The sequence below is a fragment of the Prunus mume genome, linkage group LG8 (genome assembly GCF_029339155.1).
Source record: "Prunus mume cultivar Tortuosa linkage group LG8, ASM2933915v1, whole genome shotgun sequence".
NCBI classification, from domain to species: Eukaryota; Viridiplantae; Streptophyta; class Magnoliopsida; order Rosales; family Rosaceae; genus Prunus; species Prunus mume.
Genome location: NC_142705.1, coordinates 2,117,314 through 2,144,642, shown reverse-complemented (window position 1 = coordinate 2,144,642; position 27,329 = coordinate 2,117,314). Strand labels below are relative to the sequence as shown.

At 36.2% G+C, this 27,329-nt stretch overlaps 2 protein-coding genes and 1 long non-coding RNA gene across 10 annotated transcripts; all 3 read left to right on the top strand.

The window, feature by feature from the left end:
* The first annotated feature begins 483 nt into the window (after positions 1-483).
* LOC103341142 (uncharacterized) lies at positions 484-26,852 on the top strand. 6 transcript variants are annotated; one of them, XR_016122896.1, is made up of 7 exons: positions 23,622-23,636; positions 23,756-23,801; positions 24,001-24,260; positions 24,432-24,473; positions 25,080-25,125; positions 26,092-26,368; positions 26,603-26,852. It is a non-coding gene; the product is annotated as an uncharacterized LOC103341142 (long non-coding RNA). The 6 variants fall into 6 exon arrangements; XR_016122893.1 differs by lacking the exon at positions 24,001-24,260 and having other exon boundaries at positions 23,567-23,636; positions 24,428-24,473; XR_016122897.1 differs by lacking the exon at positions 24,001-24,260 and having other exon boundaries at positions 23,589-23,636.
* LOC103343760 (uncharacterized) lies at positions 11,528-13,940 on the top strand. Of its 2 annotated transcripts, XM_089042268.1 has the most exons (3): positions 11,543-11,712; positions 11,796-12,982; positions 13,492-13,940. In XM_089042268.1, exons 2-3 carry the CDS (start codon positions 11,796-11,798, stop codon positions 13,679-13,681), a joined length of 1,377 nt encoding a protein of 458 aa, XP_088898394.1. In that variant the 5' UTR covers positions 11,543-11,712; the 3' UTR covers positions 13,682-13,940. The 2 variants fall into 2 exon arrangements, with proteins under 2 accessions (XP_008245618.2, XP_088898394.1); XM_008247396.3 differs by having other exon boundaries at positions 11,528-12,982.
* LOC148914489 (uncharacterized) lies at positions 14,515-17,864 on the top strand. 2 transcript variants are annotated; one of them, XM_089042266.1, is made up of 3 exons: positions 14,515-15,636; positions 15,720-16,907; positions 17,415-17,864. In XM_089042266.1, exon 2 carries the CDS (start codon positions 15,720-15,722, stop codon positions 16,647-16,649), a length of 930 nt encoding a protein of 309 aa, XP_088898392.1. In that variant the 5' UTR covers positions 14,515-15,636; the 3' UTR covers positions 16,650-16,907; positions 17,415-17,864. The 2 variants fall into 2 exon arrangements, with proteins under 2 accessions (XP_088898392.1, XP_088898391.1); XM_089042265.1 differs by having other exon boundaries at positions 14,515-16,907.
* Positions 26,853-27,329: the final 477 nt, after the last annotated feature.

Genomic DNA, 27,329 nt, shown 5'->3' with positions numbered 1-27,329 from the left:
CGGCACCGGAAAAAGAGCCAACCCGCCTAGGCTCCCGCCCAGCCTCCTAGCTCCGGCCTAGCTACTGCCTAGCCTCCTAGGGCCCACCTAGCCATCGCCTAGATGCCTACCGCCCTCCTAGCGACTGCCTAGCCACCTACCGCCCATCTAGCGACCTCCTAGCGACCGCCTAGTCGCCTAGCTCCGGCCTATTGCTGGAAATGCTCTTAAGGATAGGACTCCAAATCATGCATCCCGAAATAGGACATGTCATCTCCTCCATGCTGGATAAAGCACCAAGAAATTAACACAATTAATTGGACAGATTATAAATCAGTTTTTTATTTGTTTAATTTATTTTACATGTGGCAAGGTTTGACTGGTTATTTGAAATTGTTATCGTGTACCTTCCGCACCTGATTGGACTCCAAAAGGTTGAATACTCCTATAAAACCATATTCTCTCCCCCTCTCATTTTTCTGAGTCTCTCTTTCCTTTTTCCGAACCCTAGCCGCAAGTCTCTTCATCTCTCTCTCTCTCTGAGATTATTCTTTTCAGATCTTTGTGTGCATTCCTGCCATTTCTACTATCGGTATGGATTAAGTTTACCCTTGTTTTCTGTTTTCTTAATGCTTGTCAGTTAGGATTATTTATCACAGAGCTTAGAGCAATGGCTCCTGCTAAAGGTACCTCCTTTCTCATGGAACTGATATATTTTGTATAGTACCCAGAAAAGGAAGAAAACAAAGAATGTGGGTTTCATCATAGCTTTCTCGTTCTTCTAATTTTCTTGTTGTTTATTGGTATTGGTTCTTTTGATTGTTCAAGTGTTTGATGTTTGAATGCTGGACTTGATTGGTTGGACAATTTTCTTATCTCCCTATAGAAAACTCGTACAGAAGGAGGCTTCTTTCTCTTCTTCTCCCAAAAACTCTGCCCTCTCTCAACCCAGACCCTTGTCTGTCCGTGTCTCACCCTTATTTTTTGGGGCTGCTTCTCAGTCTGTTGTTCTGATTTTGGTTAGATCTCCCACCTTTGGACCGTTGTTGTATGTATTCTTGATCTAGGTAGATCTCCTTTGGATATATTTTTGTGGAGGTGTAGTTGTTGGATCTAGTTAGGTAGGTCTAGGTAGATCTTCCATCATATGGTATTGAGGGATCGTGAGTTTCCATCATAGGTCGAAGGAAGTTTTTTATTAGGGATATTTCTGGAATTGGTCTCCTCTTTTGTTTTCATTATATTTCCTTGTGAATGATTTACATTTTTCTTCGACCTATACCTGATGGGAACCAAATCCAGATTGAGTTCACATTCTCATTCATGCTAAAGAAGTAGTTATTTGAAAGATTAGTATGTGAATGTGGATCAAAAAATGCGTTTGAATCACTTTATTAAGGGCTCCCAACTCCTGTATCAAATCCTGTATTTGGATTAAACACTTGGTTGACCTGAGTTATTTTCATTAAGTTTTTTGGCTTTACTCATCTCTCTTTATTGACCAAGTTATTGTTAGTCATTTTGTTTGCTTGTCCTCTTTATTCTTTCTATTTGACCATGTAAGATCTAGCTGCATGGATTTAATTAGGAAAAGGAACTTTGATGGTGTACATAAATATCTATTATCCGTAGTGGTTTAAATTTGTAGGTCATGATCAAATTCGTACAAATAGTGTTTGGCGTAGTGGTTTTAAATATTGCTAAGCCACATGCATCTTTTCCAGTATCTTTGATGCTGTGATGGATCATTTCTTGTTCGACAAGCACCCAAATATCGGTTTGGCTGCTCTTTTAAACTGTTTCTTTAACTTCGACTCTACTACTCTCAGCATCTCCGATAATATTTTTTTCAACACCTTTTAAGTCTTTTATCTCACCCTCAGCATCAAAGCATTGAGTTGCAAATCAAGATTTTAAAATTAGCTGCCACATACATTAATTCAGAATCAGCTAACGTCATACACTAATGCACTTGTTACTTAATACTCATCACATCTAAAATCGCCAAGCTTTGCTTGTCCGTCAAGTAGGAACACGTTGCAAGGTAATAAATCACCATAGAATAATCGTTTTCTATGGAGATATATCATGCAAGGCTTGGTATATCTCAATGGAAAACGATTCCTCCATAGGTGATTTATTGCCTTGCAACGTGTTCTTATTTGATGGATAAGCAAAGCTGGGTGATTTTGGATGTGGTGAGTATTGAGTAAGTAACAAATGCATTAGTGTATGATGTTAGCTGATTTTGAATTAATGTATGTAGTAGCTAATTTTAAAATCCTTGATTTGCAGCTAAATGCTTTGATGTTGGGGGTGAGATAAAGGACTTGAAAGGTGTTGAAAAAATATTATCGGAGATGGTGAGAGTAGTAGAGTCGAAGTTGAAGAAACAGTTGAAAAGAGCAGCCAAATCGATCGTTGGGGGCCTGTCGAACGAGAACTCATCTATCACAGCATCAAAGATATTGGAAAGGATGCATTTGGCTTCGCAAATTTGAACACAGAGCGGAGAGTTGCAATAGATTTAGGGTCCTCACACCTTTTCTTTAGCTCTATTCCTCAAATTGTCTAATTGCTGCTCGAATTATCAGCTGGTCATTTTTTGAATTCTTCAATGCTGAGTTCCAATTTGTTATTGAATTCTTTGATGTATATTTCTGATCTGTTATAAAGCTCCAAAAAAATTTCTTGAAGTATCTCGCTCATTTGGTCCACATCACATGTGAGACTTCAACATGTAAGTGAGAACTAAAACCAACATACTTCAAAAGGGTCTTTGTTTAGATGAATCTATGCCCTCTAATCGAGCACTTCAGCAGGGTGCAGGTTCCAATATCTTCTAACAAAAGTTCATTAGTTTAGGAAAAATTGTCTTATCCTCGTATTTGAAAACCATTACATTGAAATTTTGGTTTTGAGCTTTTATTTTACATCAATGATTAACAGTATATTTCAAGATCGGTCTTATGCAGAGTTACAAACTAGACTATTGAGACAAACTTGCAAAACGTAGGCCAGCGTCCCAGCAGGCAACATCATGATGTGTGAACCTGTCAAGTGAGTACAAAATTTGGAGGAAATGCAGTTCTTTGTTTTCTAACATCTACTTGAAGTAGGAGAATATATTAAATATATAGCAATTCATAAAATATAAGGCAAGAGAAGATTTGTAAGCTTAGTTACTCCCGTTGCAAAGCTAAAACATGAAGTGATGTTCTTATTTGCAACTCTAGGGGAAGAATAGTCAATAAATTGTTACTACAATATTAAGACTGTAGCACCATCACCATGTAAGGGGTTTTCTTCTAGCAGTATGGGAATAAACCATGATCCTAAGCTTTAAATAGATGAACTCTAAAACAACCCTATCCACATTTACCTCTAAAAAGCAGTGCTACTTCCAATGAAAATTACTGGTAAAGAAAATTGACAAAAAATATTAAAGTATTGAAATTATGATAGATGTGCGGCTATATTATTTCTTTTAAATAAAATTGAAAAAAATCGAGTATAGCCACCTGGTTGTATTATTTTTTGAAAAAAATTAGAAAAACCCAAGTATTGCCACATGGCTATACTATTTCTTTTAAAACAATTTGAGAAACGGCTATGCTATTTCTTTTTTAAAAAAGTAGAAAACCCGAGTATAGCCATGCAGGTATACTACTCATTTATTTTTTAAAATAGCAAAAATAGCCGCCTGGCTGTACTATTTATAAAAAAAATAGCAAATACTATTTATTGCAAAAGAGCCAAGTAAAGCCGCCCGGCTATATTAATTTATAAAAATAGAAAAAACCAAATATAGACGACCGGCTATATGATTTCTTTAAAAATAAATTAGAAAAACTGAGTATAGAGCTCATAGTCAATGGAGCCTAGTGTTATTATGAATAGAACAATCAACCTTCAAACCATGAACACATTCTCAGTTTGGCTACATTCTGCAGTATATCATCACTTTTTATTACTAACAAATGACTTCCAATGCATGAAGAAATATGTTCTGCTTGTTCTTTTGAGCTCGACATTTCACCTTCATCTTAAACTAAAATGCAACCTTTCAGGTTTGTAGAGAACGGGAAGCAACTGCCCTCAAAGTAAATAAGGATGTGAAGTTGGCACTTATTCGCATAGGTGTTGTGCTTGGCAAAGATGGCGGTGCTTTAGGTATGAACAGTCCTGTGAACCCTTACTTCCCTTGTATGCGCATGAACTGATCTACTTTGACTGTGTCTATGACTGGTACGATGAAATGAACCCTTGCATTGTATGCTCGTGTTGCGTATGACTAGTACTTCACCCTTGCATGTATGCTCATTAACAAAACTTGCCTACTTGGATTTTGGGTTTGTCCACTTTACTGTTTCATTATACATTGACCAATCTGGTTATGCTTAGGGTTGCATGATCTCATAATTTTATTGGGGTATTTTATGCATGGTTATCTCTAATGTTCTATTTCTGTTAGTCATCTAAGAAAAATATACTAGCGAAAATGTTCTAAAAAGTTGTATGATTTTTATCTTCCTAGTGTAACAATTATACATATCTAGAATTTTGTTGGTTTCAAGGTAACAAAGCTTCTCCTGCCTCACACATAGTTACACCTTTGAGCTTCTGCAGCTAAAATGATCCCTTTCTTCATGGTGTTCGCTGGAGGACCCTTGGGCTCTGGAAAACAATGGTATTTTTCTGAAATTTCAGTCCTTTTGTAAGGGTAGTCTGTCACACTTTTGTGCTACTAACACTTTATGGTTGGCATTTTCCTCTGGTTCATCATTAAAAAGGAAAATATAAGCATTTTAATGATGTTAATGAATTAATTTAACTTGACAAATTAAGTATTATCTACTGAATGCCTGTTTAATGAAGAGAAGAAAATAAATGCACCAAAGATATATCAACAAATGTATTTATTATTCTCAATGTGCTGTAGGTTTTCCTGGATTCATCTGGATGACATAGTGAACCTGATATATGAAGCTCTATCCAATCCATCTTATAATGGTAAAGATTTCATTATTTGTAATTTTAATTATAGTTTTAGCAAAGTACAAAAGGATTGATGTTGGAATAAAACCAACATACTGGTGCTGAAGCTGATGATTCCTTCTGTTTTCATCTAAAGTTTGCTAGCACATGGAGATAACTACACTTCTAAAGATTTCTAGTACTCTATTAATCTGATGTACCGTTTCATATCATTATATCTTGTTCCCTTCTGAAAGCTACTCTAATTAACTGATATATGCAGTCACGGTAGATATCAAATGTTTTGTTTTTTATTACCATACCTGCGTACAAATATATGATAAGAGTGTTCAGCTTTTCAACAATTACCAAAATCTCAGGAATTATCAAATTTTCACCTAGGCTATCCATGTGATACTGGTTCTCGGAACTTTTCAACATATTGAACGCGGTTGTTAAATCCTTAATCTCAGGAGTTATCAATGGAACTGCACCCAACCCGGTTTGATTTGCAGAAATGTGTGAACATTTGGGAAATGTCTTGGTAGGCCTTCATGGCTGCCTGTACCAGGTTTCGCCCTGAAAGCGGATCCTTGGAGAAGGTGCTTCTGTGGTAAGAATTTTCTTTATCTTCTTTTCAATTTTCTCCTGATTGCATATTGCTCAGAAACTCAATAAGGTCATTGTAGGTTCTGGATGGGCGAAGGGTGCTTCCAGTTAAAGCCAAGGAATTCAGTAGATAATGTGACAGGAATTAGGCTTCACGTTCAAGTACTCTTCTGTGAAAGATGCTTTAAGATCTATTATTTCACAATAAGTGACATAATGTGACGGGAAACATCCATGGTTCTTCTTTCTTTTAGGTATTGTTATAATAAGTTGCAGAAGAAGCATCTTTCTTTTTCATTCTTTTTGTTATAGTCTCTAATACAAGGAAAGGGAATAGAAAGCAAACAAAACAGTAAACAAAAAAGGATCAGAATAGATACATCTTATAAGAATAGGGACTACTACCACATTGGATCACTTCTGGATCGATTAGAAGGCTTGAAATATAGGCAACAATTCAATCCGCCCAAACTTACCGATACAATCCGATCTAATTTTAATTGAAATACTAGTAACGAAATGGCGTACACCCCTACGTCTCAGTTGTAATGATCCCCTAGTTTGGGGAGTTTACTGTAGGTGATCGTTAAAAAAAATAAAAAATTGTGAATTGGCAGAAGCTATTACAGGCTGAAACGACCCTGAGCAGAGTGTCGTTATATCCTTCCTTCAATACTGTGCTATAACTTTGCCTCCCACGAAGCAAAGATGCAAAGCTCGGAGACTAGTTCTATCCCAAAACCTCACGTCATGCCTGGTAATGGTATCTCATAAACTTGGACGACTCGTGCCCACCACCTCGTGATTGCATTCATTTCTACAATAAATTAAATTTCTCTCCATATTTTTTTTCTTTGTTTTTCCCTTTTTATGTGCATTGCATGTACTGTTTCTCCCGAAAAAAAAGGCGCTTGCTCTTGAAGACCCAGTTGAGCTAGTGCTTTCCTTTGGCAGAGCCTTTTTCAACTCTTTTAAGTTCTGTTCTGATCTGGGTTTTTGCTAAAATGGAAGTGGGTCTTGTTGGGTTGCTTACAACGGCTTGGATTGCAGCGATACTGCCCATACTCATAGCTTTTGTAGCTTCTTCTAGGTTGAGCTCATTTCATAAAGCTGTTTTGGATTTGCCAAGAGAGGGAAGATCATGAAATCTTCTTCTCAGTTTAGTGATTGATTGTGATTGGCTTTTTTCGTTTAGTCTCGCATCTATACTATTTATTTTATTTTTTTTTTATAAAAAAAAAAGTATAGCCGGGCGGCTATACGATTGCTTTATATAAAAAAATTTAAAAAATGGAGGCTATACTATTTCTTTTATTATTTTTTTAAAACACCCGAGTTTAGCCGAGCGGCTATACTATTTCTTTAAAAAAAATTAAAACCCCAGTATGGCCGTACGGCTATACTATTTCTTTGTCAAAAAAATTAAAACCGGGAATAGCCGCGCGGCTATACTATTGATATGAAATAATTTGAAAAACCAATAGAAAAACGGAGTATAGCCGGTAGCCGCCAGCCGGCTATACTATTTATTTTAAATAAATTTGAAAAATCGAGTATAGCCAAATGGCTATACTATTTCTTTTTAGAAAAAAAATTTGGAAAAACCGATTCTAAAGCTAAGGCAAACGATTCTAAAGTTTAATTTCAATCCAACTGCACCCATAATCAGCTTATAGTCCTCCGGACAGCTTTATAATTTTATTTCATGGTTCTTAGGGCATTCATATGAGTAATCATGCTTTTGTTGTGATGTGTAACCATAGCAAGCCTAACAGATCGAACTTGACTACATTGCTAGTGATGTATGCATAAAGATTCAGATAAATTCATTTAGTAACAAAATTAAAAGCAATAGTGCATAAAGATTCAAATAGATTCATTCAGTAACAAAATTCAAAGCAATAATGCGTCCCCTGCAAATGCAGAGGAATTAGAAAGATCGAACTTGACTACATTTCTAATGATGATCTTATCTTTTGAAAAGCTTATTTAGTTATACAAAACTACATAGTAAAATTACTTACCTTAACAATGTGAACAACAAGAAAAGCCACCGAGACATACAGAAGCATCGATAACTCCTCTATAGGTACCTGGACAGAGTTGTTCACAAATTCAATAAGACAGAATCTGAAACAACTTCAAAATTGCAGATAACCAAGAACTTGGAACTGACCTACTCATCTTGCAATGAAACCATCTGCAACAAAGGAGATGTGCGCTTTAGAGTTTTATTTTAGTTCATATTAGTGCATAATCTCTAAACTTGGTCTATATATACACTCACCGCCACATTTGGACTCCAATTCCAACTGCTTTTCTGCTTCCTGAAAGTCATGTGAAACCTCAAATTCCTTGTTAGTACGTTGGTAACAGACCTTACTCATTGATAGCCCAGGGGATCCAGATAGTTGTGTGAAAATCTTACCTTCTTCATCATTGTCTCTTTCTTCCATGTTTATATGCCTTTCATTAAAGCTTTTGTTGTTGTACCAACCAGAACTCAGAAGAATATTTAATAAGATTATTGGGAGTGTATATTCTGTAGAAAATGTAATATACTTCTAATAGTCATAGCATATGTACTCATATCATTTGACAGATTCAAATAATTAAGCCTATGTTGGTATAAGCGGAAGCAACTATCTCTAAATGTTACCAACCGCTCTTTGTTACCTAGTGATGGTAAATTTTTTCATTGTGAAGTGCACGGGATTGGGATGTATTAATGACTTTACTGTTATATTTTGAATTCCAAATTCCAATGCCAGGAGGAGCAGTGCTTGATTGGGGTCTTTATCTCCACCATGATTCCTGTTTGAAGGTAATACATAGAGATTTGAAGGTTAGTAACATTCTCTTGGATGGGAACATGAACCCAAAACTTGCAGATTTTGGATTGGTACGAACACGGAGTCTAGCAAATACTCACAAGGTTGTAGGAACAATGTAAGCATCATCTTTTTCTTTTCCAATTCTCGGAAATCTTCTTTAAAAATTAAATCCTTGAACACACTATCACTCATATATGAATAAATGGCCTAGGCAGGCGCTAGGCGGTCTAGGCGGGGGCTAGGCGGGCGCTAGCGCCTAGAAGAAAGAAAACGCCATTTTGGAACTCCAAGGTCTGGGACGAGATGATGATGGTGCTATGAGGCGAGAGAGAGAGAGAGAGAGAGAGAGAGAGAGAGACGATGAGATTGAAGAAGAAGAGAGGTTGCGTGTTATGTTTAGGGTTTAGAAAAGGGCCTGGGCGGGAGAGAAGGGCCTGGGCTTCAGAAAATACAACATTAAATCTATTTTGCATTATGAAATCACTAAAGTAGCCCCTAATAAGTAACAAATAACAAATTAATATTTTAATATTTTAAATCAAAAAAATATTATACTATTTGTTTAATATATAATTTATATATCCTTTTATTTTTCATGATTTTGGTATAAATTCAAATTTTAAATACTAAATAATTTATTAAAAAAAGCATAGGCACTCGCATAGGCCCCGATTCCTACTCTAGGCGTTAGGCCCTTCCCTGCCGGCCCCTTACGACATAGTGATTTTTCGAACATTGGGATTAACATGTTGGTAAATCGAGGTGTACCAGCACTTCAATTTACAACCCTGCAATTTTAACTGACTCCAATTCCCTTCTGTTTGTGTTCATAATTAATTAAAAATTAGTTGCATTGCATGGCTTTTAGATTTAACTTTTCTGGTATAATTTCTCTCAAGACTATAAACAAAGAAGCAATTTCATCAGTTCTCAATTGATCTTGCAGTGGCTATATGTCTCCGAAGTATGTCTTGGGTCTCAATTTCATCAGACACAATTCCGTTCTACTCTTATTATTACAAGTGCTTTCATGCATTAGGCCATTGCCAGTCAAAAATCCGATCATTCATATGACATTTAAGGGCTGGTAAGGACAAATTAATATCAAATGATTGTTGTGAGTAAAATTAAAATTTTTATTTTATTTTATTAATTTTTCTTAATCTTTTATGCCCTTTTTACATGTTTTCTTATCTCTTCACCACTCACCACCAATAAAAAAAAAATTAATAAAAAAAAAACTCTGAAAAATAGACCTAGGCGGCCGGAGAACACCGCTGTGAGTTCACCCTAAACATTAGTGGTAGGCGCCAGGGAGTTAGGCGGCCTGGGCGGGTTGGGTGGCTGCTTTACTCTTCTCGACCCAACCAGTGGCGGCGATGGCTTCTTCTCTACTCGTCAGAGGTATCTTTGAATTTTTCTTCTTTTCTTTGTAGGGTGCAAGAGGTAGAGAGATGATAGAGGCACAAGACTAGACGGTGGAGGCTGAGAAAGCTGAGAGAGGATAGAGGTAGAGAGAGATGGGAGGCGATAGGGGCGGAGAGATGAGAGATAAGATGAAGTTACGTGAATTTTTTATATAATAGGTTTTCTTCAAAACAACGTCGTATTGAGGTTTTGGTTTCTTTGAACATTGGCTTTAAGTTAAATGCACGTTTTAACTTTCAACATTCCCTTTTTGTTTTTTTAAATGTTTTTTTTTTGGTTTGACCCCCCCAATGTTGTGCTTACCTTTTTCTTTTTTCTTTTGGTTTTGTTTTGTTTTTAAAAAATTATAAATATTTTAACATGGACCTATATATATATACTATAACCCTAATATTATGTTTGAGGATTAATTATTATGCTTAAATCAGAATTAGTACTTGTAATTGATAGATTATTATGGTTTAATACAAATTAGTACTACAATTTAGTTGTATTATAATTTTTTTGAGAACATTGGTGCTAATAAACCAAAAACTGAATAATATTTAATAAGATTATTGGGAGAGTATTCAAAGTAAATAAGTTATAAGGAATTTGTGTTCAAAATGTTATTACCTAGGAAGAGAATGATAAGTAGAACCATGACCATCCAATCGGCGAACATGACGTTGAAGGCATGATGTAGGATAGGGGTGAATTGAGTATTTAGGTAATTTAGCGGAAGCAAAAACAATATGGACAACATAAAATAGGATGAACAAGGATAGGTATGGAATCACTCTAGGGGTTTGGTTTCACACCAAGTAGTCTCCAATCTCCGGAAAATAAACTTTTCTTTATATCTCAACAACTCTATAATGAATTAAAACCTAGATACAATAGAATATAAAAAATCCCTTGCTAAAATAGAAATTCTAACCTAAATAAAACAGGAAACTTATAAATCCTCCTAAGGCAATAGAATAAAAAAAATCCCTTGCTAAAACAAAAATTCTAACATAAATAAAATAGGAAACTTATATAAATCCTACTAAAATCTGGAAAACTTAAAAATCTTACTAAAATCTGGAAAACTCAGAGAACAAGTTAGAACCAACTAGGATCCGGATCCTCTACTATGATTTTATCTGTCATGATGATCTGCTTTACTTTCCTTCTCCACATGACACCTCATTAAAATTTAATCTAATGGATGTAAGCCGGACCCATCATCCACAAAATAAAAACCCAATTTACACTTAATTAAAATATGAAAATAAAAACCCAATTTACACCTAATGGGTTTGACAACGGAAAGCAAATTATATGCTGATGCCTTCTTTTGTGATCTTGAGAAGTGGCTGATTCCGCTTTGCGGAATGCAAGTAATTTTGATCAAAATAAATAAACAATCACCGGTTCACCAATTTTGGCAACAAAAAAAATAATCACCGGTTCAATAATAATTTTGAATTCTTCCCCTTGGCCCGGACGACTAATCAGCGGCCCAATTGGAGAGACACCACATTTGAGTACATGACAAAATTGAGCAAGGAATACATTTCCTAATCGCTCCCAAAATAATTAAAGAGGATAGTTGGTTTGTTTCCTACCAAAAACAGAAAATATGATTATAATAAGACTCTATCTCATTACACCGTCAAAAAGAAATAAATTCAAATCCAAATAGGAGGAGGATTTGGTACTCAACCAGCCTTCCTTTTATAGTTAGTTTTCCATCTACATATCAATCAACTTATTGTGGCTGGACCTGGAGATCAAAATTGAGTTTCAGAGTTGTAGGGTTTTCAATATTTCTCTTCTTTTTGTTAAGTGTCTACAAGAATGACTACTGATCGTCTCTCTACCTCATCCGTTGCCGCTGCCATTGCCGATCAGGATTCGGGTATGGGGGATTTATCTTTGTGTCATGATTTGTTGTGCAATATTTTGTTTAGATTATCACACAAGGATTTGCTGAAATGCAAGATGGTGGCCAAGTCATGTCATCAAATAATCTCTCATGTTTGGTTGCGGAGATTTTGGTCGCGGGTTCCTCTTTTGGGTCTTTACTTCTGTACTCTGCCCCAACCTGATGATACGGATCATCAAATCAATTTTGCCTTTGTACAAGATTATCCCTTCTTGGAGAAGGGAGTGCCTGATTTCTATGATTTGGTTCCATGTCAGAGACGCAATACCTCCGATAATCACCTGGACTGTTGTAATGGGTTAGTTTTGCTGTACAATCCAAGCACTTATCAGTTTTGTGTGTGCAACCCCATCACCAAACAACATGTCTCCATACCTACAGCATGTTTACATGAGAATGAGTATTTTTGTGCTGCCTTGGCTTTTGACCCTATTGAATCGAATCACTTCAGAGTTGTTCGAATTGATTATTCCCGACAACTGACTTCCTTGAACTCAACCTCAACCTCAACCTCAGCCCCGTTGGACATGGTCATGGACATATTTTCATCGCAGTCGAGACAGTGGGTTCGACATGGGTTGCAACTCAACCCGATGTTTATTGAGGGGTTCAAAACTTTCAAGCTTTGCAGGCATTTTGTATACTTGCGCGGGGTGTTATACAGCCTAACTAGTTCGGGGAAAATTTTGTGTATTGACCTCAATACTATTAAAGCTCGTGCCTTTGATCTCCCTCATGGCCCTGAGGATGATGATGCTGATGATAATAAGATGGGTGCAACAACAATGGGAATGGAATGTCTTGGGATCTCAAGGGGCCTTGTTTGTTATGTAAAGCGTGATAATTCAAAAATTATTCGGTTTTGGTCTTATGATGATCGACAATGCACATCTGGTTCCGGTAGTGATCAGTGGACTCTCAAACATAGTGTTTCTGAAGAAGTCCTGCAAGATAGGGTTATGATTCTTTTAATCATGAGATATAAAGATCCTGTAATGTCTTCTTTTGATGAGGATGATCCGATTAAACCTTATGCAATATGTCCAAATTCTCATGTCCTTTTCTTTGGCACTTTAAATTGGATCGGCAGTTGCAATTTTGAAAACCGAAGGGTGGAACTCCTCGGTAAAGGAAAATGTATAATAGCTTCACCTGGTTATCACTCTCCTTTCTTTACACTACGTCCGTGCTTGATACCTTTCTACTGTTTGGGTGAGAGGAATGCCTGCCCTACTCCAATAATGTAAGTTGATTGGGTCCTTTATTTACTCTTTTAGTACTTTTCATTTCATGAATTGCAAATCATTATCTCCAAGAAGAGCGTTTTTGAAAACTCAATATTGACTAAAATAAGTTGTTACATTCAAACATCTTTTTTATACCAACTCGAACTCATATTTTCAAAATTTTGATGTATTATAGGGTTTAAAAAAAAATTAATTAATTAATTAATTATTTAAAGTGCGTTGAGAGTAATATTAAAAGGTGCTTTCTTTGGAGGAACTCACATCATCAGTTTGTTTTGATATTGCTTTCGGATGCAAACACTTTTTCAGTGTATTACTGTCAAAATGAAGAATATATATTTTCTTAGTTTGAAGGAATATTGAGAGTAGATTTTCTATGTTTGAAGGAACATTGGGAATAGATTTTCTTAGTTTTAAGTCATTTTCTTAGTTTATTGGTGAATCTTTTGCTTGATTTTGTTCTTTTCCTCAATCTTAATTTGTACGTGTTTTCCTTACTAAACAGACCAGAAGGTGTCGCCAAAGGAGTAGAGATTCTGAGTGCGGAAGTAGCATGTCAATGTGATGAACAAAAACATAGAGAAATTCAATCCGTGCACATTAATAACTCATACGCTATTGAGAACAAATCGCCGTTTGTTTTTCCTAGTGAAATGCAATTATGTGCAGCGATGGAGGAAATGCAACAACTCTAAGACACACGCACAAGAAGCACAACCCCACCCCAAACTCTCCGCCAGTCCACAGCCTTCTTACCTCAAAGATATCAACCCTAGAAGTGGCTAGAAGGTTGACTAAATTAGGCATCAACCCACAAGTATTGTCATGATTTGTGGTTATTTATTTGATTATTGTATATGATTTGGATCATAGTTTGATGCTAGCTTTGTCTGTTTGTTGATTAAAGATTAGTACTATTGGTTTTAATTTGAATGAAGTTCATAATTGATCTTTTGTTGGGATGTTAATTATTTTCCTTTTTATTCATAGCTTGAAGTTTGTTCGAATATTCTTATATGGGGCATGTTCAATTTCCAAAAGTTTTGTTTCATAGATAGAGGAACTACATTGCTAATGGGTTTGCTCAAGGGTGCTTCCGGTTTCAAACTTAAATGACACATAACGAGTAACTTTATTCAAAATAAGTATGATTTAATGACCAAATAGACATATTCTAGTTATTTTATAAATGATGACATTTAAGTATGATTTTCAGGATTTCAGTATGATTTTTTTATTTATAAAAAAAATAGAGTCAATTTTAACCTTTCAAATGGTTGGGCATGTTTAAAATTCTAAACAACATTCCAAAAATTAAGAAAAAGGACCCTAGTAGTTGCATTAGTTTATACTTTATAGATACTAGTCTCTTCGCACGCGCTTCCGTGCCTGCAAGAGGTTTTTTTTACAAAAAAGAAAAAATTTAATTTTTTAATTTTTAATTTTTTTAAAATATGAAAAGTGTGAATTTACCATATTATCCTCATTTAATTAATAATTTTAAGGGAGTTTCACTAAAACACCCAAAATGAAGGTTGAAATTATAAAAAAACCCAACACCCAAAAAACCCAACACCCAATCTTTGGAAAATAAACTTTTCTTTATATCTCAATAACTCTATAATGAATTAAAACCTATAGACACTGAATAAAAAAATCCCTTGCTAAAACAGAAATTCTAACCTAAATAAAACAGGAAACTTATAAATCCTCCTAAGGCAATAGAATAAAAAAAATCCCTTGCTAAAACAAAAATTCTAACATAAATAAAATAGGAAACTTATATAAATCCTACTAAAATCTGGAAAACTTAAAAATCTTACTAAAATCTGGAAAACTCAGAGAACAAGTTAGAACCAACTAGGATCCGGATCCTCTACTATGATTTTCTCTGTCATGATGATCTGCTTTACTTTCCTTCTCCACATGACACCTCATTAAAATTTAATCTAATGGATGTAAGTCGGACCCATCATCCACAAAATAAAAACCCAATTTACACTTAATTAAAATATGAAAATAAAAACCCAATTTACACCTAATGGGTTTGACAACGGAAAGCAAATTATATGCTGATGCCTTCTTTTGTGATCTTGAGAAGTGGCTGATTCCGCTTTGCGGAATGCAAGTAATTTTGATCAAAATAAATAAACAATCACCGGTTCACCAATTTTGGCAACAAAAAAAATAATCACCGGTTCAATAATAATTTTGAATTCTTCCCCCTTGGCCCGGACGACTAATCAGCGGCCCAATTGGAGAGACACCACATTTGAGTACATGACAAAATTGAGCAAGGAATACATTTCCTAATCGCTCCCAAAATAATTAAAGAGGATAGTTGGTTTGTTTCCTACCAAAAACAGAAAATATGATTATAATAAGACTCTATCTCATTACACCGTCAAAAAGAAATAAATTCAAATCCAAATAGGAGGAGGATTTGGTACTCAGCCAGCCTTCCTTTTATAGTTAGTTTTCCATCTACATATCAATCAACTTATTGTGGCTGGACCTGGAGATCAAAATTGAGTTTCAGAGTTGTAGGGTTTTCAATATTTCTCTTCTTTTTGTTAAGTGTCTACAAGAATGACTACTGATCGTCTCTCTACCTCATCCGTTGCCGCTGCCATTGCCGATCAGGATTCGGGTATGGGGGATTTATCTTTGTGTCATGATTTGTTGTGCAATATTTTGTTTAGATTATCACACAAGGATTTGCTGAAATGCAAGATGGTGGCCAAGTCATGTCATCAAATAATCTCTCATGTTTGGTTGCGGAGATTTTGGTCGCGGGTTCCTCTTTTGGGTCTTTACTTCTGTACTCTGCCCCAACCTGATGATACGGATCATCAAATCAATTTTGCCTTTGTACAAGATTATCCCTTCTTGGAGAAGGGAGTGCCTGATTTCTATGATTTGGTTCCATGTCAGAAACGCAATACCTCCGATAATCACCTGGACTGTTGTAATGGGTTAGTTTTGCTGTACAATCCAAGCACTTATCAGTTTTGTGTGTGCAACCCCATCACCAAACAACATGTCTCCATACCTACAGCATGTTTACATGAGAATGAGTATTTTTGTGCTGCCTTGGCTTTTGACCCTATTGAATCGAATCACTTCAGAGTTGTTCGAATTGATTATTCCCGACAACTGACTTCCTTGAACTCAACCTCAACCTCAACCTCAGCCCCGTTGGACATGGTCATGGACATATTTTCATCGCAGTCGAGACAGTGGGTTCGACATGGGTTGCAACTCAACCCGATGTTTATTGAGGGGTTCAAAACTTTCAAGCTTTGCAGGCATTTTGTATACTTGCGCGGGGTGTTATACAGCCTAACTAGTTCGGGGAAAATTTTGTGTATTGACCTCAATACTATTAAAGCTCGTGCCTTTGATCTCCCTCATGGCCCTGAGGATGATGATGCTGATGATAATAAGATGGGTGCAACAACAATGGGAATGGAATGTCTTGGGATCTCAAGGGGCCTTGTTTGTTATGTAAAGCGTGATAATTCAAAAATTATTCGGTTTTGGTCTTATGATGATCGACAATGCACATCTGGTTCCGGTAGTGATCAGTGGACTCTCAAACATAGTGTTTCTGAAGAAGACACTGCAAGATCGGGTTATGATTCTTTTAATCATGAGATATAAAGATCCTGTAATGTCTTCTTTTGATCAGCATGATCCGATTAAACCTTATGCAATATGTCCAAATTCTCATGTCCTTTTCTTTGGCACTTTAAATTGGATCGGCAGTTGCAATTTTGAAAACCGAAGGGTGGAACTCCTCGGTAAAGGAAAATGTATAATAGCTTCACCTGGTTATCACTCTCCTTTCTTTACACTACGTCCGTGCTTGATACCTTTCTACTGTTTGGGTGAGAGGAATGCCTGCCCTACTCCAATAATGTAAGTTGATTGGGTCCTTTATTTACTCTTTTAGTACTTTTCATTTCATGAATTGCAAATCATTATCTCTAAGAAGAGCGTTTTTGAAAACTCAATATTGACTAAAATAAGTTGTTACATTCAAACATCTTTTTTATACCAACTCGAACTCATATTTTCAAAATATTGATGTATTATAGGGTTTAAAAAAAAATTAATTAATTAATTAATTTTTTAAAGTGCGTTGAGAGTAATATTAAAAGGTGCTTTCTTTGGAGGAACTCACATCATCAGTTTGTTTTGATATTGCTTTGGATGCAAACACTTTTTCAGTGTATTCTGTCAAAATGAAGAATATATATTTTCTTAGTTTGAAGGAATATTGAGAGTAGATTTTCTATGTTTGAAGGAACATTGGGAATAGATTTTCTTAGTTTGAAGTCATTTTCTTAGTTTATTGGTGAATCTTTTGCTTGATTTTGTTCTTTTCCTCAATCTTAATTTGTACGTGTTTTCCTTACTAAACAGACCAGAAGGTGTCGCTAAAGGAGTAGAGATTCTGAGTGCGGAAGTAGCATGTCAATGTGATGAACAAAAACATAGAGAAATTCAATCCGTGCACATTAATAACTCATACGCTATTGAGAACAAATCGCCGTTTGTTTTTCCTAGTGAAATGCAATTATGTGCAGCGATGGAGGAAATGCAACAACTCCAAGACACACGCACAAGAAGCACAACCCCACCCCAAACTCTCCGCCATGTCCACAGCCTTCTTACCTCAAAGATATCAACCCTAGAAGTGGCTAGAAGGTTGACTAAATTAGGCATCAACCCACAAGTATTGTCATGATTTGTGGTTATTTATTTGATTATTGTATATGATTTGGATCATAGTTTGATGCTAGCTTTGTCTGTTTGTTGATTAAAGATTAGTACTATTGGTTTTAATTTGAATGAAGTTCATAATTGATCTTTTGTTGGGATGTTAATTATTTTCCTTTTTATTCATAGCTTGAAGTTTGTTCGAATATTCTTATATGGGGCATGTTCAATTTCCAAAAGTTTTGTTTCATAGATAGAGGAACTACATTGCTAATGGGTTTGCTCAAGGGTGCTTCCGGTTTCAAACTTAAATGACACATAACGAGTAACTTTATTCAAAATAAGTATGATTTAATGACCAAATAGACATATTCTAGTTATTTTATAAATGATGACATTTAAGTATGATTTTCAGGATTTCAGTATGATTTTTTTATTTATAAAAAAAATAGAGTCAATTTTAACCTTTCAAATGGTTGGGCATGTTTAAAATTCTAAACAACATTCCAAAAATTAAGAAAAAGGACCATCGTAGTTGCATTAGTTTATACTTTATAGATACTAGTCTCTTCGCACGCGCTTCCGTGCAAGAGGTTTTTTACAAAAAAAAAAATTAATTTTTTAATTTTTAATTTTTTTAAATATGAAAAGTGTGAATTTACCATATTATCCTCATTTAATTAATAATTTTAAGGGAGTTTCACTAAAACACCCAAAATGAAGGTTGAAATTATAAAAAAACCCAACACCCAAAACACTTTATAAACACACCCAAAACCCATCATTACACACACTCAAAACCCATTTATAAACACACCCAAAAAGTTGACTTTGGGGTTGATTTTGGGTGTGTTTCTATGGTTAAATAGTGCTTGAGTTTTTTTATAAATACATGTCTAGAATTGGGTTTATTTATAAATTTGTATAATTTTAATTCTTAATGTTTGCATTAACCAAGGGTATTTTCTGGTATTTTGAATGTTTCACCATTCTCTGCATTTTGTTTTATATATGTAGATTAATTTGGTATAGCCTAATAGTAATGGATAAATCTCTCAACTACGCTTATATGTGTAAAGAATATAGCCGTAAGGCTATAATAATTGTTGGATGCGCAAATCTTACACCTGGTGCTCGGGCCGAGAGGATGTCGTCAACACGTGGCGTCCTTCTTTTGGATGCGGTGCGGTTGTGCGCGGGCGTGTCAGCACGATCTACTGTGCGTCGAGATGGTGATGAGGTTTGAGTAGAAGATGGCTAAATGATGCGCATGTTTTGAGTTTGACTCCTAATCAAACGATTGTGGCGAGAGAGGCGATCTCGCCGTCTTCTGAGCTACAAGGTCGTTTAGTTGTGGTGTTGATGGCGGGTTTTAGGCGGTGCTCGCGCGTTGCTCAGAGAGCAACGGTCGTATGATATATGGGGTGAGTGAGATGATAACAGAGATGGTGCTCCGGCGCCTTGAAAATCAAGGGTCGTATGATATATTGATGAATGAATTCTCCTTACAATCTACCACTACTCCTAAGAAATCAAATAAAGGTATTGAAAGTGCATTATAGGAAAATATAATTTGCTTCGTGGGAGGCTTTTGGTTTGGTATTTGAACCCTTTGAATGTAGTCCCGAGCTTAGTATTTATAGGAGGAGTCCTGGAGGGACAATCGAGGCTGAAAAGACCTGCGTGGTGGAGCCTGATCAGGGCAAGTGGGTAGTCAAATCGGCATTTGGGATCGTGAAGCATGGTGGTTTGGGATCGTGAAGCATGGTAGTGTGACCCCCATTGGTAAATCTAAACGCCACGATCGTGGGTTCGCCCCCTTGGCCGTGTGGGTTACGGTGATTGGTGATCGACCTCAAATTGTAAGATTACTTGTGAGAATGTCTGCGGCTAACCACTCTGATTTCCATCACCATATCCTGACTTCAGTCACTTCCCTTCTTTCCTTGTGCATTAAATGCTTCTTGCGACTAGTGGGTTTGCTGCGATAGTCAGAGACATTACTTCATTAAATGTGGCGTGGGACCTTGAGGCCACGTGGCGATTTAACCACGTATTTTCGGCCGTGTCTTTTCGCCTTCGGCTTACAATCTGCGGTTGCGAGGCGAGAGGATTCTGCTTTGCAGCTTTTCTTTTGTTTTTAGGAAGGCGAAATGCCTAACGAAGCGTAGCCGTTGATTCATGAGTAGGTGCTAGGCGAGAGAGGAGTTCCCTTGGTCGGTTTATGACCGTGATTTATTAGGCACAAACAATAATTTTAAAAATAGAAAAAATAGAGTATAGTCGCGACTATATAAAAGGCCAAGTAAACTTGCTTTAGGCCATACTAATTTTAAAATAGAAAAAATTGAGTATAGCCACCGCTATACTATTTCTTTAAAACGAAAAATTGAAAAAACCTTTTAAAACAAATTAAAAAACCTCGTATAGCTACAGCTATACGATTTCTTTATAAAAAGACCGATTATAGCCACTTTGGCTATCGATTTATTTTATATATAAAAACCAAGTATAGCCCCCCGGCTGTACGATTTCTTGAATTGATTACTAATTTACTAGTACTTGAAATTTGTTTGCTTCCAACTTGCTAGAAACACAGTATTGGGAGAAAGATAGTATAGCGGAGTGGCTATACGTATTTCAACACATGGTGCCTATTCGCTAGGTGGGTCATCTTTATATATATATATATAGTATAGGTGGGCAGCTATACTCGGGTTATTTATTTATTTTTAAAAATAACAGTTGTTCGGCTATACTCAGTTTTATTAATGTTTCTTAAAGTAGTATAGCGGCTCATTATACTGTTTTGACACGTGACCCCCATTCGCTAGGCGGTCCTCTTTATATTTTAAAAAAATAGTTTAATGTGAGAGAAAACAGTTTAGCGTTTGGTAAACTTTTTGTTAAAAGTGTTGTTAGTACTAATTTCTGCATAATCAAAAAATAATTCCCGCATAATCATTAAATCCAGCGTCTTTTCGAAATTGATTCCTTCATAATTAAAAAATGAAAGCACATTATTAACTACTTTCTCTTATAACTTTCTTTCACAACAATTTTTAACAATAAATGATTTTCTCATAGTTTACCAAACGAGTTGGGCTTCTTAAAATTTTAAAAAAATCACTTACCACCCCACATAAGCAATACTAAATAGGTACTTAAACTTTAGTCAACCTTAAAATATGGGAATTTTCAAGTAAAGCCAATAACCATCGCATAATACATTACATCGCATGTGAGAGCTACTTAACCAATATACTAAAGAAATGGTCGTCTTTATTGGTGGTTGTGTAAGTGGTCGTCTTTATCATATCTTCTATGTTGTTCAGGATCGTTGTCTTCTGGGTTGTGTCAAGACTTGGCATTTGGCTGGTTGTGTTGGGTTTTGCTTGGATTCTGGGAATCTTGCTCTTTGTGGAGGATTTTAGCGAGTGTAAAGTTCCATCTTATCTTTGAATTCAAGCTGATCTTATTAGGTTGAGATAAATCTGATCTTATTAAGTGCTACAGTTAGCAAAATCATAAAGTTTCGCATTTTGATTATAGAAATTTCATGTGGTTTTACTTTACCAAGTGAAATATAGCTTTAGGGTGCTTTGGATCTAACTAAAGTCCACGTCTTTGGATAATTTTTGGTACTTCAACCTACTCATCGATTAGATTTGACTGGATTTCGTAACTTTCCCCCAGTATTTCTTTGCATTGAGAGCACTTGGTAAGCTGCATTTTCAAGCCTTTGGTAGATTTAAATTTTTTTGAGCTCTTTCCAAGTTCATTGAAGACAAGAAAGAGGAAAAGAAATTATCATTTTTGGTAGTTAGCCGTAGTTTGGTTTTCTGGAAATTTCTGGACCCAAATGATGGGAGCAAAATCCAGTAAAAACAAGGGTGTTAATGCCTAAGCACAATCATCACCGCCACCTCCGAACACCCGCCCCCCAATTCCCTTGAGCTCGTATGAGGCAGCCTTACAATCATTTGATGCCACTTTCCAACAGCGCAGTAGCCGTGTCATCACCTCACTCTCCACTGGAAGAGGTTACTGAAGAGTCAAAGTTCGGTCCATATAGACCCAAAGAGGTTACTGATTGTTTGCTTGAAACGAACCAGGAAGGAAGTGGTCAAAGTCATTCTAGAATGCAAGAAGGATATATGAACAGTAAGGAAATGTTCTCTGTTGTGGAGGAATACTTTGAGAACAGTCTTCAAACATTGGACTTCTGTACTGCCCTTGAGCAATGTCTCAAGCGTGCGCACAATAACCAGCTGTGCTCACATTTGCAAAGTCAAATGCATCTTCTCAACTATCTTTGATGCTGTGATGGATAACTTCTTGTTCCACAGGCCCTCAAAAATCTTTTTGGCTGTTTTGTTCAAGTCATTCTTCAAGTTCGGATCTATTGCTCTCAACATCTCCACTGTTATATCTTTAGCAGCTTTCAGGTCCTTCAATTCACGCTCCGCATCAAAGCTTTTAGCTGCAAATCAATGATTTTTAAATTAGCTACCACATCAATTAATTCAAAATCAGCTAACGACGTGCACTCGTTACTTAATACTCACCAAGTCCAAAGTCTCCCAACTTTGGTTCTCCGTCATGCAGGAGGAACACGTTGCAAGGCAATAAATCACCATGGATGAATCCTTTTCCATGGAGATATTCCAAGCCTTGCATGATACCCATGACAATTTTCCAGTACGTCTTCTTATCCAATTTGCCATCTTCACGCAACAAATCTTCTATGGATCTGTTTGCCACATAATAAAATAATATGTTAGAATCACAAATCAACTTAGTGACACAACAATTAATTTTATTTTCCAGTATCTAACAAGAGCATATTCCAGTATGTATCTTCATCCAATTTCCCAGTATCATGCAACAAATCGTCTATAGATTTGTTTGCCAATAAAACGATATGTTAAAAAAAGAATAAACTAATTGACACAACAATTAATTGTCTTTACCTCTCACAGAGTTCCATTTGTATGTACAAATGGGGAACATCAGGCTGTTGTGATGAGCTATCTTCGGAAATTCCAAAAGTAGGTGGCTCTACCCATGACTAGAATTTAGAAAAAAAGATATTGATAGACATACATATGTTAATTTCTTAATATATTTATGTATGCATGTTTACTTAATTAAATTAGGATAGATTGCTCACCGTGTAATAGCGGACAACATTGGAATGTTCAAGCTTGCACATCGCATGAACTTCCCTAAACAATTCAAGCATGTCACATTTAGAATAAGAGTGAATTATAATTACAATATAATATGAGAAGTGCACATAATCATAATAATATATATATATATATTTTTAAAAAGTCAAATACTTACTTAATGACTGTCTCAAAGCTCATTTTGTTTAGACCACCGATTGGGACCATTTTGATGGCATATAAGTTTTGATCAATCTTGTGCTGGCATTTGTAGGCGCAACCGAATGCACCTTTTCCTAACAAATTCAACTCCCTAAAATCTGAAAGGTATCTGGAAAACTGGATATAGAAAAGGAAAGGAAAAAAAAACACTATGTTAGGAGAATGTATTTGTTCAATTTATAATTTGAACTCATCTAAGCACTTCTAGGCTTACCTTCTCATTCTTAATGATAGGACTCCAAATCTTGCATCCCGTAACAGGGCACGTCATCTCCTCCATGCTGGATAAACACCAAGAAATTAATACAATTAATCGGACAGATTAAAAAAACAGATTTTTATTTGTTTAATTTATTTTACATGTGGCAAGGATTGACTGGTTATTTCAAATTGGTACCATGTACCTTCCGCACCGGATTGGACTCCAAAAGGTTGAATACTCATATAAGACCGTATTCTCTCTTCCTCCCCAATTTCTCAGTCTCTCTCCTCCCTTCGTTTCCCAACCCTAGCCGCAACAATGCCTCTCTTCGTATGTCTCTCTTTCTCTCTGAGATTATTCTTTTGAGATCTTTGCGTGTCTTCCTGCCTTTTCTACTATCGGTATTGATTAAGTTTATCCTTGTTTTCTGTTTTCTTAATGCTTGTCAGTTAGGATTGTTTATCACAGAGCTTAGAGCAATGGCTCCTGCTAAAGGTACCTCCTTTCTCATGGAACTGATATATTGTGTATAATACCCAGAAAAGGAAGAGAACAAAAAAAAGAATGTGAGCTTCATAGCTTTCTCGTTCTTCTAATTTTCTTGTTGTTTATTGGTATTGGTTCTTTTGATTGTTAGTGTTTGATGTTTGAATGCTGGGCTTGATTGGTTGGACAATTTCATATCTCCCTGTAGAAAATTTGTCCAAAAGGAGGCTTCTTTCTCTTCTTCACCCAAAAACTATGCCATCTCTCAACCCAGACCCTTGTCTGCCCCTTCTTCTCCGTGGCTCACCCCTATTTTCTGGGGCTGCCTCTCAGCCTGTTCTTATTTTGGCTAGATCTCCCACATTTGGACCATTGTTGTATGTGTTCTTGATGAGGTTTGGTGGTGGATCTAGGTAGATCTCCTTTGGATCTATTTTCTGTGGAGGTGTAGTAGTTGGATCTAGGTAGGTCTAGATAGATCTTCCATCTATGGTATTGTGGGAACACTGCCTCTCTTCATATGTCTCTCTTTCTATGAGATTATTCTTTTGAGATCTTTGTGTGTCTTCCTGCCTTTTCTACTATCGGTATTGATTAAGTTTATCCTTGTTTTCTGTTTTCTTAATTCTTGTCAGGTAGGATTGTTTATCACAGAGCTTAGAGCAATGGCTCCTGCTAAAGGTACCTCCTTTCTCATGGAACTGATATATTTTGTATTATACCCAGAAAAGGAAGAAAAAAAGAATGTGGGTTTCATGGCTTTCTCGTTCTTCAAATTTTCTTGTTGTTTATTGGTTTTGGTTCTTTTGATTGTTCAAGTGTTTAATGTTTGAATGTTGGTTGGTGGACAATTTCATATCTCCCTATAGAAAACTCGTCCAAAAGGACGCTTCTTTCTCTTCTTCTCCCAAAAACTATGCCCTCTCTCAACCCAGACCCTAGTCTGCCCCTTCTTCTCCGTGTCTCACCCTTATTTCTTGGGGCTGCCTCTCAGCATGTTCTGATTTTGGCTAGATCTCCCACATTTGGACCATTGTTGTATGTGTTATTGATGAGGTTTGGTGGTAGATCTAGGTAGATTTCCTTTGGATCTATTTTCTGTGGTGGTGTAGTTGTTGGATCTAGGTAGATCTTCCATCATATGGTATTGTGGGAACACTGCCTCTCTTGATATGTCTCTCTCTCAATGAGATTATTCTTATGAGATCTTTGCGTGTCTTCCTGCCTTTTCTACTATTGGTATTGATTAAGTTTATCCTTGTTTTCTGTTTTCTTAATGCTTGTCAGGTGTGATTGTTTATCACAGAGCTTAGAGCAATGACTCCTGCTAAAGGTACCTCCTTTCTCATGGAACTGATATATTTTGTATAATACCCAGAAAAGGAAGAAAAAAAAGAATGTGGGTTTCATAGCTTTTTCGTTCTTCTAATTTTCTTGTTGTTTATTGGTATTGGTTCTTTTGATTGTTCAAGTGTTTGATGTTTGAATGCTGGGCTTGATTGGTTGGACAATTTCATATCTCCCCATAGAAAACTCGTCCAAAAGGAGGCTTCTTTCTCTTCTCCCAAAAACTATGCCCTCTCTCAACCCAGACCCTAGTCTGCCCCTTCTTCTCTGTGTCTCACCCTTATTTTTTGGGGCTGCCTCTCAGCCTGTTGTTCTGATTTTGGCTAGATCTCCCACATTTGGACCATTGTTGTATGCGTTCTTGATGAGGTTTGGTGGTAGATCTAGGTAGATCTCCTTTGGATCTATTTTCTGTGGAGGTGTACACCAAATCACAGATCACAGGTACACCAGGAGTCGCAAAACTATGCGATTACTGACTTCTTATTTTCTTCTGATTACATCAAATTAAGATCGCTGCGAAGGGCTCTGTTTATGAGTGTTTTTAGGGTTTATGTTGGGTTAGCTGGACTGGTTAGGGTTCTTTTAATTGTGTTGGTTGTGTCTGTGTGTGTGATCTGCTTTTTTTCTGCTATGAATCTGGGGCTTTTAGTTTTAGTTTTTAGTTGTTTTTTTTTATATTTATGGAAATACTCCTTTGGATAGTGAATATTGGGGTTTTCTAGGATTATGCATTATAGCGTATTCCATTGTATCTTAGATATCCAATCTTAGGAAAGCTTGTTGATATTTACTAGCACTTGAACTTCCGGTTTATTTTTGTGAAGGATAATAGACTCCTTTCCTTACTTCTGATAAAATAGTTATTTCAATATCTTTCTGAAAATGGTGTATATTAGCTTCATTTCATGCGTTATTTTAAGGTACAGTGATCTGACGGTCTCTTTTGCAGCATGGCTCTCGTGGCTATGAGAGAGAATATTCAGATTAGAGAAAAGGGGCGTGATAAGGATATGGACGGGGACAGAGATAGGACAAAGATAGGGAAAGGGACAGAGACAGGAATAGGGAATAGGGAAAAGGGACCGAGATAGAGAAAGAGAAAGGTCTCGAGACAGGGATCATGATCGTCGTCATAGGGACCGCCACAGGGATCGTGAGAGAAGCGAGCAGAGGAGAGATAAGGACGACGTCGATGATGATCACTACCGTGTTCGGGACTCTGATAGGTATGAATATTTTTTAGCTAGTTATTTACTTGTAAAATGAATGTTCTGTTGTGTACTGTCATCTGAGTTAGATGCAATCTGGAATTTTTTATATTGATAGTAACTAGTGTGTGAATTAATCAGGGGAAGCTTGTCTGTTTTTTAAATTTCTTTATTCTTGAAACAAATCCTTTGAATTCTTGCGTTCTTATTTCTGTTATGATTATTATGATTATTTATGAATTGATTTTACAGGTGGAGGGATTATGACAGAGACGGGGAGGATAGGCAATAGGTTCCAAGTCTCAGTTTCGTTTGAGGGGTAGATCTGAGCACAAATCCAGATTGAGTTCACATTCTCGTTCACGATAAAAAAGGTAGTTATTTGAGAGATTAGTTTGTGAATGTGGAGTTTGAATCACTTTCTTAAGGACTCCTAACTCCTGTAGCAAATCCTAAATTTGGATTAAATGTCTATTACAGAGTGGCATAAATTTGTAGGTCATGATCAATTTGGGGTTTAGGGTTTAGGATCTTGTTTTAGTTTCAATCTTAGCATAACAAATCAAAAATATACACTGAAGCACTCAAATCAATATTCAATTCATTTTCCGTAACAAATATTCAAGACGAATCGGAAATATACATAGAATAATTCAGTAACAGATTGGAATTAAATCGATTATAACCAGGAAATGAAAATAAAGTTGAACTTACAGAGATTCTTGCTTTGAGAAGCTCAAAGGTCGTCAGAAAACCTTCAAATTCTTGTTTTAGTTTCAATCTGAGCATAACAAATCAAAAATATACACTGAAGCACTCAAATCAATATTCAATTCATTTTCCGTAACAAATATTCAAGACGAATCGGAAATATGCATAGAATAATTCAATAACAGATTGGAATTAAATCGATTATAACCAGGAAATGAAAATAAAGTTGAACTTACAGAGATTCTTGCTCTGAGAAGCTCAAAGGTCG